The sequence below is a fragment of the Mesoplodon bidens genome (genome assembly GCF_964165515.1).
Source record: "Mesoplodon bidens genome assembly, chromosome: 9".
NCBI lineage: Eukaryota > Metazoa > Chordata > Mammalia > Artiodactyla > Ziphiidae > Mesoplodon > Mesoplodon bidens.
Window position 1 is genome coordinate 14,276,788 of NC_138166.1, and position 15,487 is coordinate 14,292,274.

General features: G+C 46.1%; 1 protein-coding gene across 2 annotated transcripts in view; it reads right to left on the minus strand.

The window, feature by feature from the left end:
- LAMB1 (laminin subunit beta 1) overlaps positions 1–15,487 on the minus strand; it is a 74,847-nt gene that overhangs the window by 21,836 nt on the left and 37,524 nt on the right. The window contains exons 14-24 of one of the 2 annotated variants that reach the window (XM_081244635.1): positions 15,035–15,170; positions 13,608–13,766; positions 12,176–12,303; positions 11,838–11,961; positions 11,198–11,402; positions 9,478–9,621; positions 9,033–9,264; positions 6,156–6,319; positions 4,711–4,935; positions 3,494–3,708; positions 2,679–2,775 (exon numbers count right to left, since the gene is read on the minus strand). In XM_081244635.1, coding sequence (XP_081100761.1) covers positions 2,679–2,775; positions 3,494–3,708; positions 4,711–4,935; positions 6,156–6,319; positions 9,033–9,264; positions 9,478–9,621; positions 11,198–11,402; positions 11,838–11,961; positions 12,176–12,303; positions 13,608–13,766; positions 15,035–15,170 — 1,829 coding nt within the window. The remainder of the gene's footprint in view (positions 1–2,678; positions 2,776–3,493; positions 3,709–4,710; positions 4,936–6,155; positions 6,320–9,032; positions 9,265–9,477; positions 9,622–11,197; positions 11,403–11,837; positions 11,962–12,175; positions 12,304–13,607; positions 13,767–15,034; positions 15,171–15,487) is intronic. The other variant, XM_081244636.1, reaches the window with a different exon arrangement.

Sequence of the window (15,487 nt, forward strand, 5' to 3'; positions counted from 1 at the left end):
TATTGTTAGCAAGGTGGCCCCAGAAAGTCTAAACTTGTGCCCTGTTCAACTAAATGATTTGAAACTGAAGACTCTTGGGCAATCGATGTAATCTGAGGAAAGTGGTCACATTTTTTCCCCCACAGCTCCACCTAATTTCAGATGACACCTATTCTTGTCCCTGCTGGTCGCTGGACCCCGTCCCTTCAAGTTCTTATCCTCCCGTTTTCACTGGTGACTCTGTTCCACTCCTGAATTTTTGTCCCTGCCCTCATCATATTATACTGGTCCTGCTCCGACTGCCATCCTATGTGCACAAGGCCCGCAGCTGGCCAGGACTCCCCCGTCGTTAACTCAGTTCTCACCCTCTCTGGGTGCCTTGTCAGTTACGAGCTGCCTCCACAGGGTGTTGAAAGCATTTGGGTCCGCATAGTTTCTTATGTAACAGGCTGACCTTTCTTCTAGATAAAACGAACAGAGAAGTTGGCGAACATGGATGCCGTGGATCTCTCTCTTTGCAAAGTTTCTAAAACATGATCTAACTTTTGACCTGAACAAGTTGATACTGTTCCTATAAGCCACAATGTCTCTGGCAGATTTAGAGGTGAAAGTTTAAAGATTAAAGGGTAAGGGGTAAAGTCCTGAGTATTAAATGAACAATCCTCTGATTGACTCTGACTCCAGGAAACAGGTTTTTCATGCTAATAAGGCTTAGATGGAGCAAAAGGTCAGAAAGCTTTGGCAGCCAAAGCTATTTTGCCAATGACACATGCTGACAGAATCAGGCTATAAGCAATGATAGAACTATTATCTGGAGAAAATCAAGCCCTTGGGGCAGTACAAGATTGAGAAATTTAACAGAATTGTGGTTAGAGCTCTGGAGAAACCAGATTTTAAGCAGGATCTTACTTGCAGGAGACATCTCGAATCAAGTGGTCCACTGAATGTCACGGACCTTCTAAAGGAAGTGAGAAAATCAGATCCCGTTAAGAACCAACGTTGGGACTGAAGCCTGATGAATTAAAGCACGCTTATCAACAAAGCCTTCATTCCTCCTCTGTGGAGCAAACCTTCATCTCATCTAAGATGTTAATACAGACCCTTCTGGCTACACCTCGAATGAAAACAAACAAATCATATGCCATTGGTCCTGGTCATGTCCACTGTCTGAAGTCTTCTGGCTATTCAGGAACAGATGAGTTGACTCTGAAAGAACACTTAGTGTCTAGGTTTGTGACTTTCAACAGAACAGTCTGAATGAACCGCTAACTTGCAGAACTGTATTATTTCTCACTACAGTTGTATCCAAGAAAGAAAAAGATGTATTTTTTTAATGTAGAGTCCAACAGGGACCTAGAATTTCAGATGTGTGATGAAGAAAATGGGTCAAAGAGCAAATAAGAAACTACAGAAGATGTTTATCCATAGTTATAAACTTAAAACACAGGGAAGAAAACCCAAGTAGGAAAGAAAGAAGAGGAATACAGAATAGCAACAATCTATTAACATCTTTCCCATAAATGCTTTTACTTGAAGATCTTAAAAATAACCTGGCCGGTCAAAAAAAATTGCAACAGCCTAAAAATTAAGCAATCCTGATCCACATGATTGTAACAAGTTTTATTCTTAAGAAAACATCAAGTTTTCCCTCACAGTCCTAGCTAATCATAAGCCTAAGTGGGACGTGGCGCTCCTGTCACCTGTTCCTTTGTTGTCCTCGCTGATGAGGACAGTGCACTCCTGCCGAGGGCTTTAACTGTCAGCACCACCTGCTTGTTACACTGGGATCAAACAATCTTTCCAGAACATTTAGCTCTGCTTGTGCAGACAAGAAAGCTGGCCCCAAAATACTGTTCAGAGGGGGAAAAAGTCAATTTGCACAACTCGATGGTGAATACGAACACATTTTGGTTAAACGCATTTTTAAAAGCCATTCTGGTTACTCAACCATAAAAAAGAATGAAATAATGCCATTTGCAGCAACATGGATGGACCTAGAGATGATCATACTAAGTGAAGGAAGTCAGACAGAGAAAGACAAATATATAGGCGGAATCTAAAAAATAGTACAAATGAACTTATTTATGAAACAGAAACAGACTTGCAGACATAGAAAACAAACTTATGGTTACCAAGGGGGGAAAGAGTGGGGGAGGGATAAATTAGGAGGTTGGGATTCACATTTATACACACTACTATATGTAAAATAGATAACCAACAAGGACCTACTGTATAGCCCGGGGAACTCTACTCAATACCCTGTACTAACGTATAAGGAAAAGAATCTGAAAAAGTATATTTTTAAACACACACACACACACACACACACACACACACACACACATATATATACCTGAATCACTCTAATGTACACCTGATGCACTGTAAATCAACTATACTTCCATTTAAAAAATAATAAAAAAAATAAAGCCATTCTGTGTGTATTTGGGGTACGTACGTATGCTCGTCTGTGCTGAGACAAACCTCACCCCTGGGGAACAGAGCTGGAAGCCAGCGGGTCCACTTTTTACCACTTACATGCCTCCAGGATTTTTTGTTTTTAAACCATGAGCATGCATTTCTTTTGTAATCAAACCTCGTGTTTATAGACAAGTTCAATTGTGCTGTACTGGACAGAAGGCTCCCTCAGACACCCGTCCCCCCCCGCTCCACCTGAGAGCCCGGTGCCCGCACCTCACCTCGGCACTCCATGCTGGGGTCCCCCCAGAAAAGCTCCTGGCACTCGCTGCACGTACGGCCTCCGAAGCCAGGCATGCACTGGCACTGCCCCGTGAACTGCGGCCAGAAGACAGAGCCGGGTCAGACAGGCTGCCGGGCCAAGGCCAGGCTGCACTGCCTTTTCCGGCTGCCGGTTATGGGAATGGGGACCCATCTGTCTGCCTGAGAAGGCCTCACACCTGACCAGGAACAGGGCATCTTACACTGATCCCAGGTGCTGAGGGCCCCAGGCCGGTGTCTGCTAACTGCTCTTCTGAAGCTGGGGCTGGGAAGGCCCACAGCACGTCCCCCTTTATTGACATGTTTCCTCACATCGCTCACAAGCCTGGACCACCTGTGACCTGTGACCTCACTCACCATTCTGTGTGTGTCAGGGAACAGGAGAACTTTCTACAATGTTGGGTATGACTTTGTGGCTCATTTCAGGCTGTGGGGTTAAGGGAAAAAAAGCCTGACTCGGCAGCCAGGTATTGAAGAAAAACGGCCCCCCTTGTCCACTCTAAAGCGAGTCTGCACCCCTTCAGCTGGGGCGCTAGGCTGCGGTGCTACGGGTGCATCCGATGGGGCCTCTGGGCACAGTTACGCAGCCCCAGCCAAGGGGGACCGGTGACGGTGGATATCCAGTCTGCGCTGTGTTTGCCAAGCTGTGTGCCCTGGTGCAAGGCTGTGACAAGGAGGGGTGCCTTTCTCTAACTGGCCACCAAATAGCTGTCACCAGGACTCAAAGCCATCTTTCCATATGCCATGACGGCCTCCGCCGGCCACAACACCTCACCTCGTTACAAGACGGCCCAAAGGAATGAGCAGCATCGCAGTCGCACGGGTCACACCCTGTCCCGCTGGCCAGCTGCCAGGTGTTGGGTGCACAGCGGTCACAGTTCTGGCCCATCACATTAGGCAGACACAAGCACTGCCCAGTGATTTTGTCGCACTGGCAGTCAGAGCCGTTACAGTGCTCCTGCACGGTGCCCAGGTAATTGCAGACACACTCTGAAAAAGGAACAACCGGTCAGATGTACTTACAGAGTCACACTCGGAAAACATACAGATCACGCAAAAGTGAGCTACATCAAATGACTACCATTTTCCCTCTGCAGATTTCAACTTGGAAATGCAAACAAGTAGAGAAAGGAACAGAGGGGATTAAAAAAAACCTAAAACTGTGGTCTTCATCTTCTTATGACGTTCCATGCAGTTCTGACATTTCCCAGGCAGACCTGCAAAATGACACATTCTGCCCGGCAGTGTTTTCACAATACTTGATTGAATAAGCGGCTGGTGAGTCATTGTAAAGTTGAAGACTTAACTGGAAATAAAACCTACGCTGTGGGAACGGAGATACCTAATGATTTCCAACTCCTGGCAGGGAAGAACAGTCATGGCTGTGTGAGCCGTGGCAGGGAGAAGCCCTTGAAGCTAGGAAGGCTTAAAGCAATCAGGTCCTGCTGGTCCTCAACATTCCGCATGTGTTTGTATCAACAAAGACAGGGGCCTGGGGGCCGTGCAGCCACAGCAGGACATGCTGGCTGATCTTGTGATGAGAGAGAAATAATGTGTTCCAAAACAGAGACTTCAGAGATGTTACTTCCTTCTTTTCCTTAAGCTGGAAGGCTCTATGCATCAATGATGTAAGAAAAGGTACGGACCAAAGTGCGTATTTAGGACGCAGAAGTCCCAGCCCATTAGCAAGTTCATGGGCAGAACACGAAATCAATATACTCTATGGGATGGCATTTATCACGGGGACAGCGACACAGCCTTTGGTTCCCTTTCAGCCATAGCTCGACACTTCAGCTCTGCTAGGAAATGAGGAGGTAAAGGAAAAATTTAAAAAATCATCCTCATCTTTCGTCACCAGTGAAATTTTACCCCTCTGAAGAAGCATTTTCCCCGATGAGATAAACCCCTGAAGAATAAAATCCCCCAAGGAGGAGGAGGAGGAAGAGAGTGGAAGTCATCCAAAGGAGCGGTCAAAGGGAACGGGCAACTTACTGCGACAGTCCTGCTGGAGGGCGTCGCCATAGTAACCAAAGCAGCAGAGCTGGCAGTGCTCCCCCTCCGTGTGGTACAGGCACTTGAGGCACCTCCCGGTCTCCTTGTCACAGGCTTCTGGGTCCGTCGTGTCGATGTTGTGGTGACACTGGCAAGGCTGGCACGCGCCCCCCGCGTCCGAGGGATTGCCAAAGAAGCCCGAGGCACAGTCGTCGCACCTGGAGCCTGTTGTCCAAGAAAACCGGCATGGGACCTTCGGCTTGCCCACTGAAAGGTCTGGTCCCCGACATTTCCGCCACCCAGAGGGGCCACCCAGGCAGCGCCTGGGCCCCCAGTGTGCTAGTTACCGAGCCGGGTGGCTGAGCCTTCAGGGGAAACGGGCCGTTAGCCGTGAGGGGAAGCAGGGTCTTTGCAGCGATGCTGCTGCAGCCCGGCTCCGCGGCCACGGGGTGGGCAGGGAGAGTTTGGAGGTTCCAGCACACAGGAGGTTAGTTCCTCATTACACAGGGACGGACAGATCAGGAGTGAAACAGTGGTCTCACAGCGGAAAGCTTAGCTTGATGTTACATCCTAACCCAAGGCGTATATTCACGGAAAAATCCCCGCTCTTCCATGAGCGACCTGAAAAATGGGGCCCCTCGGGATGACCGATTTCCCTTCTTAAGGAATCCCGAAGGATGAACAAGGTCCTACTGTAGAGCACAGGGAACAATATTCAGTATCCTGGGATAAACCGTAACGGAAAAGAATATGAAAAATAATATATATATATATATATATATATATGGATAACTGAATCACTGCTGTACAGCAGCATTTAAAACACTGTACATCAACTATACTTCAGTAAAACAAATTATTTTTAAAAATCCTGAAACATGCCAATTGGCTGAGCCATGGAGAAGCATAACGAGTATTTGAAACGGTGGCATCAGAATGAAATAATGTTTGTATGTACAACGATGTACACGATGTAAACTACGTAAACAATGAAGAATGTATCTAGCTTTGACTGGTTCTGTTGTCTGGGGACTCTCAGATGATATTCTTTTCTTCCTTTTGCCCCCTATTTGGCCACTTCACTACTCTGAGACTCTTCCACGAGAAGTTGGATAAGGAAATGAAGAAGTAAAATGCAAATTAACTTTTCTACTGGTGAAGACCAGAAAAGTGTCAGCAGGGACTTACGGATTAAATGAGCTTGCTGTTGTGCCCTGTATTATAACATTATTATCAGAGACACAAAAATGGACTCTACCCCCACATGCCAAACAGGAAAAGAACATCTTCTATATTTCAGATTCCCTTCACTTTTAATTAAGGATTGTTAAAAAAAAAAAAAAAAAAAAGGCAACTAAATTGGCTCACTCTTCATCTTTTTTCTTCCTTAACAACTAACCTCACGAAGACGCATCTTTTCCTCCCAAAGTCTGCACATCACTTACCGATGTATCCAGGATTACAGACACAGGCAAGCTGTAAAGTAACAGGGTCTTGATAACAGCTACTGGCAAAGTGGCGTCCGCTGTCGGGACCATCTGGACAAGGACAAGGACGGCAGTGATCTCCTGACCCAATGATGGGATCTCCATAGTAACCAGCCAAGCATCTACATCAGTTGCCGAAGAGAGAAGGTCATGAACCCCAGTTATAAGAAATCTGTTACAAGAAGGGTCTAAGAAACCATGTTCCTGTTTAGGAACATCATTCCTCACGTTTCCACACGAAGCACTTCCCAGTAGAGAAGTGGCTCAAACACTAGTTCTAATCAGAAGTTCCTGAAGGGCTTTTGAAACACAGATTGCTGGGCTCCCTCTCCCCGTTTCTGATTTAGGGGCTGATGCTGCTGCTCCTAGCCTGGGGACCCCATGGCAGGACCCCTGCATTAGGGTGACACCTCTGGCCTCACCCGGACCCTCGTTCACTCCTCCCCAGAGGAAGAGGTACGTCTCCCCAAGTGCACCCTACTGCCTGCCCTGAGCATCCTGGTAGCTCCCGTCCTTGCATTAAGGAGTCTGGGGGCGGGGCTTGGGGGAAAGAGAGCCCGTGGTTGTCAGTCTCTGCCTATGCCTGGGAGGGACATTGTGTCAGCAAGCCCATGGTGCCTTGGTTCTGCAATCCAGCCTTTACCAGTAATAAAGCCGATAAGGATGCTCTCCAGATGCCTGACCCTTGTGTCTGCCTCTCAGGGATGAGAGATGTTACTTATCAGTTCTCAAACCCAACAGGTTCCATCTCCTCTCCTTACAGATAAGGCAGCCATGGAGCTTAAACGGCTGGCAAGCCTTACAAAACTAGTGAATAAATGAGCCATGATTTGAATTCAGCCTCCTGACTTTTAGCAAGGAATTCTTTTAGTATGTCATGCTGCTTTTCAACATGACTGGTAATTAGGTTACTTTTTTACTTCCTATAACATGAGAGCTTGAAGGAAGTTTGGATATCATCTAATCCAACTTAGTTATTCTACTATCAGAAAGTTGGATACTTGGAGAGGTGAGCTAACTCACCCAAGATAAGCAGGTTACAAGCACAACTGAGCCTGGAACTTCTAATTCAGTGTTTTTTTGTTTGTTTTTTTTCTTTTTTGAGGCAGAGGTAATTTTTTTAAAATGGGGAGCGGGGAAGGATGAAGAAATAGAAGGGGAAAGTTGTTCAGAGGACATTAACCTTCTATTTAATTAGACACAGACACAATACAAGAACATGTGCCCCAATTATGTGCTGGGAAAATCAGCAGTGATGAAGCAATTTTGTGCAACAGTTTGTGAGAAAGTTTCCTATGAGGCTTTTCTAGGTGAAATAAGTCCAAATACATCATGGTAAGAACTGAGTGTTCATTTCCTGTCTCCTCCCCTCTCTAACCCCCTCGGCAATAATCTGAGCCTAGAGCTTCTTTTTAAATTCACAGGAATGAAAATTGATCATCTCAGAAAGAGGAAAAGAATGAGAAATCAGCTCAAACTAGATAGCAGCATCTGAAATACTTTAATGCACTTTTGTCATCCAAACTAGGGCTGAAAATCTTTTCTCTTCCTATACCCTTTTGAGTTCTGCAAGAAATCAAAATGCTTTACAAAAAAAAATTCACAGTGGGCCTGATTTCAGATTGGTCTTGTAGACAACCACCGCTGTTGACCTGTGTTCCCCACCCATCTCTTCCCCTTTTTCATCTGATTTTCTTATCTGTTTGTCTCTCTCTCTCTCTCTCTCTCTCGAATATATTCTCCATCTCTCAATGAAAGAACAGTAATGAAAAACTTAAGGGAGAAAACAAAAGATGACACTAATATATTAATTTCTTCCTTTTAATCTTGTGTAACTGTTTCCTTGTTATCTTTTCACAACACCATTTGTGGTTAGAAGGACTGACTTTTACTCCAAGGAGTAGTCACTGAAATCGCTGAATTCTTGAATACCATCCAGCAGTATTCGCTGCCTTGCGTATCTTCAAGCCATAAGGTAATCGCAAATGCAGTTTTCACTAACAACTTCTTTCATCTGATGAGCAACTTTTGCACTGACTGAAGCACTTGCTGAAATTTTTTTACAACAGAAATCCCATATAATGTGGATGGATACTAGAAGAGAGATGAGTTATTGACTTGAAAGGTGGAGACTAGTAATCCAAAAAAAGCAGGTTCTAAGAGCGTGTCTGCCTTTCTTAATTAGTAATGAACGCTGTAGGTCAGGATGTAATTTTTTCATATGGACTGTTCCTTATCTACTGAGCTGGGCTGTAATGTTATTAGAGGCACATTTTATGTCCAATTTTTACTATCCCTTAGTGCAGTGCACTACATCCATAATAATTATGCAATTAACATCTGCTAACTGGAGAACAGATCTACTTGTGCACATTTTATGTGGGCTGTAGCTGCATAACATGTTTCCAAAAAACAAAACCATCTAAAATGACTAAGCCCCATTTGGATTTGGTTTCTACTTTGACCTAAATTAGGCATTAACATTTCACAACTCTCATCCTAGGCCAGGATCTGCTGAGACAGAGAGATGATTTCTATACAGCCTTAAGGTGACCTCTAGAAAGACTCTCCAAAGAGGGCAGATTCACATCAGTTCTGTTCTCTGCTGTATCCCCACACACACACACCAGCCCTTGAACAATGCCTGGCACGCAGAGGGTAAGCTAAATCTGTTCTGCATAAATGAATGAGTTCCTAGAAAATAAATACCGAGCTGATCGGAAATGAAAGGGCCATCTGGAGACTGGCAGAGATTCATTCTGTGGTTTGTCTAAGATGCTGTTTGCTCAGCCAAAAACAATCTCGTTCTCTTTACTTTCAAGAGGCTGCGTGTACCTTTCACAGTTATGCCCCGTGGTGTAGTCCTGGCAGCTCAGGCATTCCCCTGTCACTGAGTCGCAGTCATCGGCATGGCCATTGCACTGGCAGGGCTGGCAACTTGGAAAGCCCCAGTACCCGGGTAAGCACCGGTCACACTGCCGCGTGTACACCCCCTGGAAACAGTGGCACTGGCCAGTGATGGGGTCACAGAAAGCATTGACAGATCCTTGCAGATGGCACTCACAAGCTGAGGAAACAGGCAACCAAGGGACCAGCTGAAAAACTCATTAACTGCAAACACACCCCTTACATAGGCCAGTCCCCCGCCGCCCCGTGCAGAATGCTCATGGGCCCCTGTGGTCAATTTCCAGAGTGCAGCATGCCTTCTGAAGCTACGGAACCCATGCTAGTATGACTCATGATCTGAATGAATACGTTACAATTCTTCTGATCAACTTACGTTTGCACCCGCTGGGGCCAAAGCCAAAGGTGCCGGGCGCACATCTGTCACACCTTCTTCCAACCACGTTTGGCCGGCACTGACACTGGCCTCCGTTGGGGTCGCAGACGGAACTTAAGGAGCCCTGAGGGTCACACTCACAAGCTGCAGGGAAGAGAGGCAAGAGCCCATGACCCTATATACAATGGAATATTACTCAGCCATAAAAAAGAACAAAATGATGCCATTTGCGGCAACATGGATGGACCTAGAGATTGTCATACTGGGTGAAGTAAGTCAGACACAGAAATACAAATATCATATGGTATCACTTATAGGTGGAATCTAAAAAAAAAAAGGTACAAAGGAACTTAGTTACAGAATAGAAGTAGAGTCACAGATGTGACTCTGGTTACAAACAAATTTCTGGTTACCAGGGGATAGCAGGGGAGGGATAAATTGGGAGTTTGGGATTGACATATACACACTACTATATATAAAATAGATAACTAATAAGAACCTGCTGTATAGCACAGGGAACGCTACTCAACACTCTGTAATGGCCTATATGGGAAAAGAAGCTTAAAAAAAAATAAAAGAGTGGATATGTATAACTGATTCACTTTGCTGTACACTAATGTTGTATTAGTTTCAACTATACTCCAATAAAAATTTTTTAAAAATTAAAAAAAGGGGGCCTCCCTGGTGGCGCAGTGGTTGAGAGTCCGCCTGCCGATGCAGGGGATGCGGGTTCGTGCCCCGGTCTGGGAGGATCCCACATGCCGCGGAGCGGCTGGGCCCGTGAGCCATGGCCGCTGGGCCTGTGCATCCGGAGCCTGTGCTCCACGACGGGAGAGGCCACAACAGTGAGAGGCCCGCATACCGCAAAAAGAAAAAAAAAAAATTAAAAAAAGGGCTTCCTTGGTGGCGCAGTGGTTGAGAGTCCACCTGCCGATGCAGGGGACACAGGTTTGTGCCCCGGTCCGGGAAGATCCCACATGCCGCAGAGCGGCTAGGCCCAGGAGCCATGGCCGCTGAGCCTGCGCCTCTGGAGCCTGTGCTCCGCAACGGGAGAGGCCACAACAGTGAGAGGCCCGTGTACCGCAAAAAAAAAAAAAAAAGCCTGTGACCCAGGGCAGCCGTGCGCCCCACAGCGATGAGCCCAGTGAGGACCACTTGGCTTGCACTGGTCTGTCCTTTTGCTGGGGCCCTTCCCAATCCTCCCCCCGTGAGCACCTTAGCTTGTTCAGAATTCCCATTTAAAGCGGTATCCTCCCTCGGATGGGTGCCAGGGAAGTGGCAGGAGCCGGAGTTGACAGATAAAAGCGGTTTTTCTAGGAAGGAGGTCATTAAGGTTTTCTCTCCTTGCCTTCAAAGCTCAAATATCACAAGACCTTCAACGAAAGCCCAGTGACCTTTCAAAGAGCAGCATATCCATTTCAGTTATGGGGTGCTGTCATTCCATCCCAACTCCCCACCCTGCGTATGGAGAGTCTCAGGGACCTTTCCCTAGTCCCCTATGCTTTGTGTGTTACTTGATGACTGAGTCCACTGTCAGTGGTACTCTGTCACTAACATACCCTTCAAGAAACAAACACCAACTGTCGGTGAGACACTACTGCCTTTGGGCTGACTGCCTAACACAGAACTACAGGACATGCCTGCCAACGCACCTCGTGATGTCAAGTGTCCTCAGGCCTCTTGAGAAAGAAAGGGCCAAAGCAGCAGCAGTAATACCTACCCAGGCCCGTCTGGTGTAACAGGGCGGAAACGCTGAAGATGATGTTTCTGCAAACATCAGTCATCGGAGTCTTCACGACGCTTCTGCTGTTCTCCAGACATCGGTATCTCTGAAAGGTTTCCCAGGCACTGTTGGTGACGACCCCATCTCCTGAGCCTCCCACAGTGAAGATGTCCAGCGACTTACAGAATGGCATGAGAACAAGCTAGGAAGAAAACAGACCACCACACTGTTCTTACGGGGGTTGTCTCAGGTCATCGATGAACGCAAGCAAACACATAAAAACCCCAGTGCTTCTTTGACTCTTGAAAAAAAAAAAAAACAGACCCCTGGAGTCACGTGAAAACCTTTTCATTCTTAAATATTCTTGCCAGATAAAGTTTAGAGACTTCTTACAAAGTTGGATGGGGTTTGAAATGGCATCATTAAGACACTTCATATTTTCAGGGAGGATCGTCTTCAGTAGATCCTTTCCAGAGGGTGGAGTTTTATTAAAATAAATAAGCAAAGTGGCCTCGAGGGCAGAAAGAAGGACTGTGCCTCACCTCTCAGCATCACCCTCCACAAAACCCTCTGGGGAAGCTGACGCATGCTTTCTGCCCAGCCCTCCCTGCTCATGTCAGAAACAACCTTCACTTACAGAATCGATCAGCGTGTAGGGGCTGTCCACACTGCTGTCCGAGGAGGTGTACTGGGGCAGCTCTAACCTCACTGTGTAGTTCACACCCTTCTCCAAGCACACGGGGCGGGGGAGGACCACATACCTGCCCCAAAACAAAAGAGAAAAATAACCACCAAAGGTGCGCCTTTAAGTATCTAATCCATCAAAGCTCCACGTAGATCATCCCAAAGGAAGGAACAGTCCACGTTTGGCTCTGGCCCCAAAATGGTAACTGTACAACTCACCAGGCGAGACATGAGAAAAAGAATTAACTTGCATGTTGGTTCTGTTGAGCTGCAAACCACTGTCACACTGACCTGGAGCCCGGCGATAGGGACACCACCTGGTTGTCATCATCAGGAACAGTGTTTCCACATCGGCTGCTGGTTGGAATCTTCCCCGGTCGCTGCACTGTGATGACAGCTTTCTCCCAGTGGTCAGGGAGCTACAGCAAGAAACAGATGATCGGGAAGACCAACCGAGCTGGCCCACTGCTGCCCGTTTGTTTGGATGGATCCATCCATCCATATTTTGCCAAGTTTAAATGGGAAACACTCGCTTGCGTTTCCCTTCCCTCTTGACCATTCCCTCGGCTATTACCCCAGTTCCAGCCCGAGCCCCTTCCCACCTGGACACTGAAACAGCCTCCCACTGCGCTCCCTGCCTCTCCCAACGTCCCTTTTCAGCCAGCTTAAAACACAGCTTATTATTATTATCTTTTATTGGAGTTGACTTACAACGTTGTGTTAGTTTCAGGTGTACAGCAAAGTGATTCAGTGATGCGTATGTATCTATCTATTCTTCTTCAGATTCTTTTCCATTACAGGTTATTACAAGATACTGAATATAGTTCCCTGCGCTATACAGGAGGTCCTTGTTGATTATGTATTTTATATACAGTAGTGTGCATCCATTAATCCCAAACTCTTAATGTATCCCTCCCCCACTTTCCCTTTTGGTAACCATAAATTTGTTTTCTATGTCTGTGAGTCTATTTCTGTTTTGTAGATAAGTTCATTTTTATCGTATTTTAGATTCCACATGTAAGTGATATCATATGATATTCGTCTTTCTCTGACTTAAAAGCAAAAAAGAAGATAAAAAAAAACCCCAAAACCCCACAGCTTAGATAATGACAATCCCTTGCCCCAAACCCTTTGACAGCTTCCTGTTAGTAAAGAGTCCAAGTTCATTTACTGATGCCAGCTTTTCTCCTAACAGCATCTCCAACCATATCCCTTACCTGGCTATGTGGAAGGATGCTCAAAACACCCTTCTCCACTGCTTATGCTATTCCTTACTTCCTCTTGTGTCAAAATTCCACCTCTGTTTTAAGGCCTACAACTGACTCTTTAGTAAACATTTTGGCAGCCCCTGGCCAGTCCGGCTGGTATGAACCTCTCATCTTGCAGCCCTGTTTGTGTCTCTGCTCTTAGACTTTCCACCTTTGATGGCAGTTAAGGACATGTGTCCATCCCTGGGCAGGGCAGGCCATCAAGGCAAGGAGAGAACCTGGCACATTCTCATCACCACCTCAGTTCTCAGCAAGGCTAAGTGCCTAACAAGGAGATCACTAAATGTTTGTGAAACTGAAGAAAAATGTACATTTTTACTTCCAAGGAGCAGAGAAAGTCAGAGAGAGTTCCCTCTGTTACAGTGCACCCTCCACAATTCACAAAGACATAGTGTCCATTAGAAGAAAGATTTTTCTACCAATATCCCCCCCGCAATAGTCTACCAAGGGGTTACCTGTGGCTCATAGCGAATTAGGATGTCATACTCCATAGAATACGGTATGTTGTCGATGAAGAACTCCAGATAAGCCCCTTCAGGCACTCGGACGAAGCCTGCTCCAGTCCAGGAAGGAATACGGTCCTGGATAAACTGCCGCTCCACTATGCTGACCCCCTGAGGACAAGGGGACAGGACTGATGCTTTATTTGAAATGGAATTCAATGTAACAGCCAAAGAAATCTGAAGTTACCCAAAGGTCCAAAACTGTAGATATTAAACCCATTTTTTGCAGTCATATTTTCCAGTAGACTGTATAATTTTTGGCTTTATAAACAGGTAATTGGTTTCTTTTCAGTTTTTAGGTTGAGGTAGTCTTGGGACATTGGAGATGGGCTTAAGGCTTAGGATATACCTTCTATGATATAACCAGGAAAATGAGCATGAAGGAAGGAAAGAGAACATCTCTAATGCCGTTACTAGCAAGCCTAGGAGTGACCAGGTATGTCCCAGATTTCCACAAGGCTAGCCCGATATCTAGAGGATGTATTTCTGTCATTCTTATTCGTATTTGTTTCAGGTGCCACGTACAAGTGAGGAAACTTGTTACAACCATGAATGTTCACTACTGATGAGTGCATTCTGATTTTAAGGCTGAGAATGGATCAATTTGAGTTGCTTAACTCAAGTGTGCATTTGAGTTTGTTCACAGGATTACATACAGTAACTGTGATTAGCTACCTCCAGAGATGAAGTCCTTCATTCCCTGTAATGTATGTGTGTGCAGCCTTACCCATCATGAGGTGGAACCTATATTCCCCTGCCCTCAAATCTGGTCTGGCCTTGTGCCTTGGGACCAGCAAAGTGCGAGAAAATGACATTCTGGCACTTCTCAGCCCAGACCTTGAGAGACCTGGCAGTTTCTGTTTCCTCCTCCAGATGCCAGGTAAGAATTCTCACTGTCCAGACACCTCCATGCTGTGAGGAAGCTCAAGACAGCTGCTTGGAGAACAGCACCCAGCTGGCCTCCAGCTGTTTCCGCCGTCCCAGCTGAAGTGCCAGACATATATTTGAAGCCGCTAACTTTGGGCACGGCTTGTTACACAGCGTTACAAAACTGAAGTTATCCTCTCTGAATATTTACTATACCAGCTAACTCTGGTGCACCAGTAGAGAAAAGAATGGAAAAAGAAAAAAAAAAACAAAAAAACCCACCTGCCTAAAAACACCAAAAGCCTTACCAGTGAATGTTCCAAAGTCTCCTTCTGCGTTACGATTTACTTACGCTTTAAATATGACTGTTCTCAAGAAGGCTGCTCCTGGCCCTTATTTCGTGCTCACTGATGAGATGCTTCTTACTTGGTCTCTTTACAAAATGTGTATGGCCATTACTGCCCGCCCCCCATACTCTGCTTTACCCACCTGGCCAACACCCCCCTACTTACAGGCCCCAAATTGGCTTCTTCTGCTTCGTAGATGTAGTGATCCAAGGTGGGGAAGTAGAAACCAGATTCCACTCCGTTGCACTGGCGTCCGATCATGTGGGGTCGGCAGACGCACTGGCCTGACTCTGCAGAGCAACTGGAAAGGAAGGAGAGCTGGTCAGTTGTGCTCACCACGTTCATAATGACCCCACTGGAAGCAGATCCACGTTTGCCATTAAATAGTAAGTGGGGTGAAATATTCAGGTAGGGTTTTCTTACTTCCTGCAGAAAATAAGTACACAGAAAGAAACACTGCCCACAAATTAATCCCGGACTCCTGAGGTTCAAAGCTCTCAGTGACCTGGTCTTTCGGTTTTATCTCCCTTGCTCTCTTGACTATGCCCCATCTGTGCCACGTTAAGGTTTTCTGTAGTTGTCACATATGTTCTTGCGTTGATCTATCTTTTGCAAATG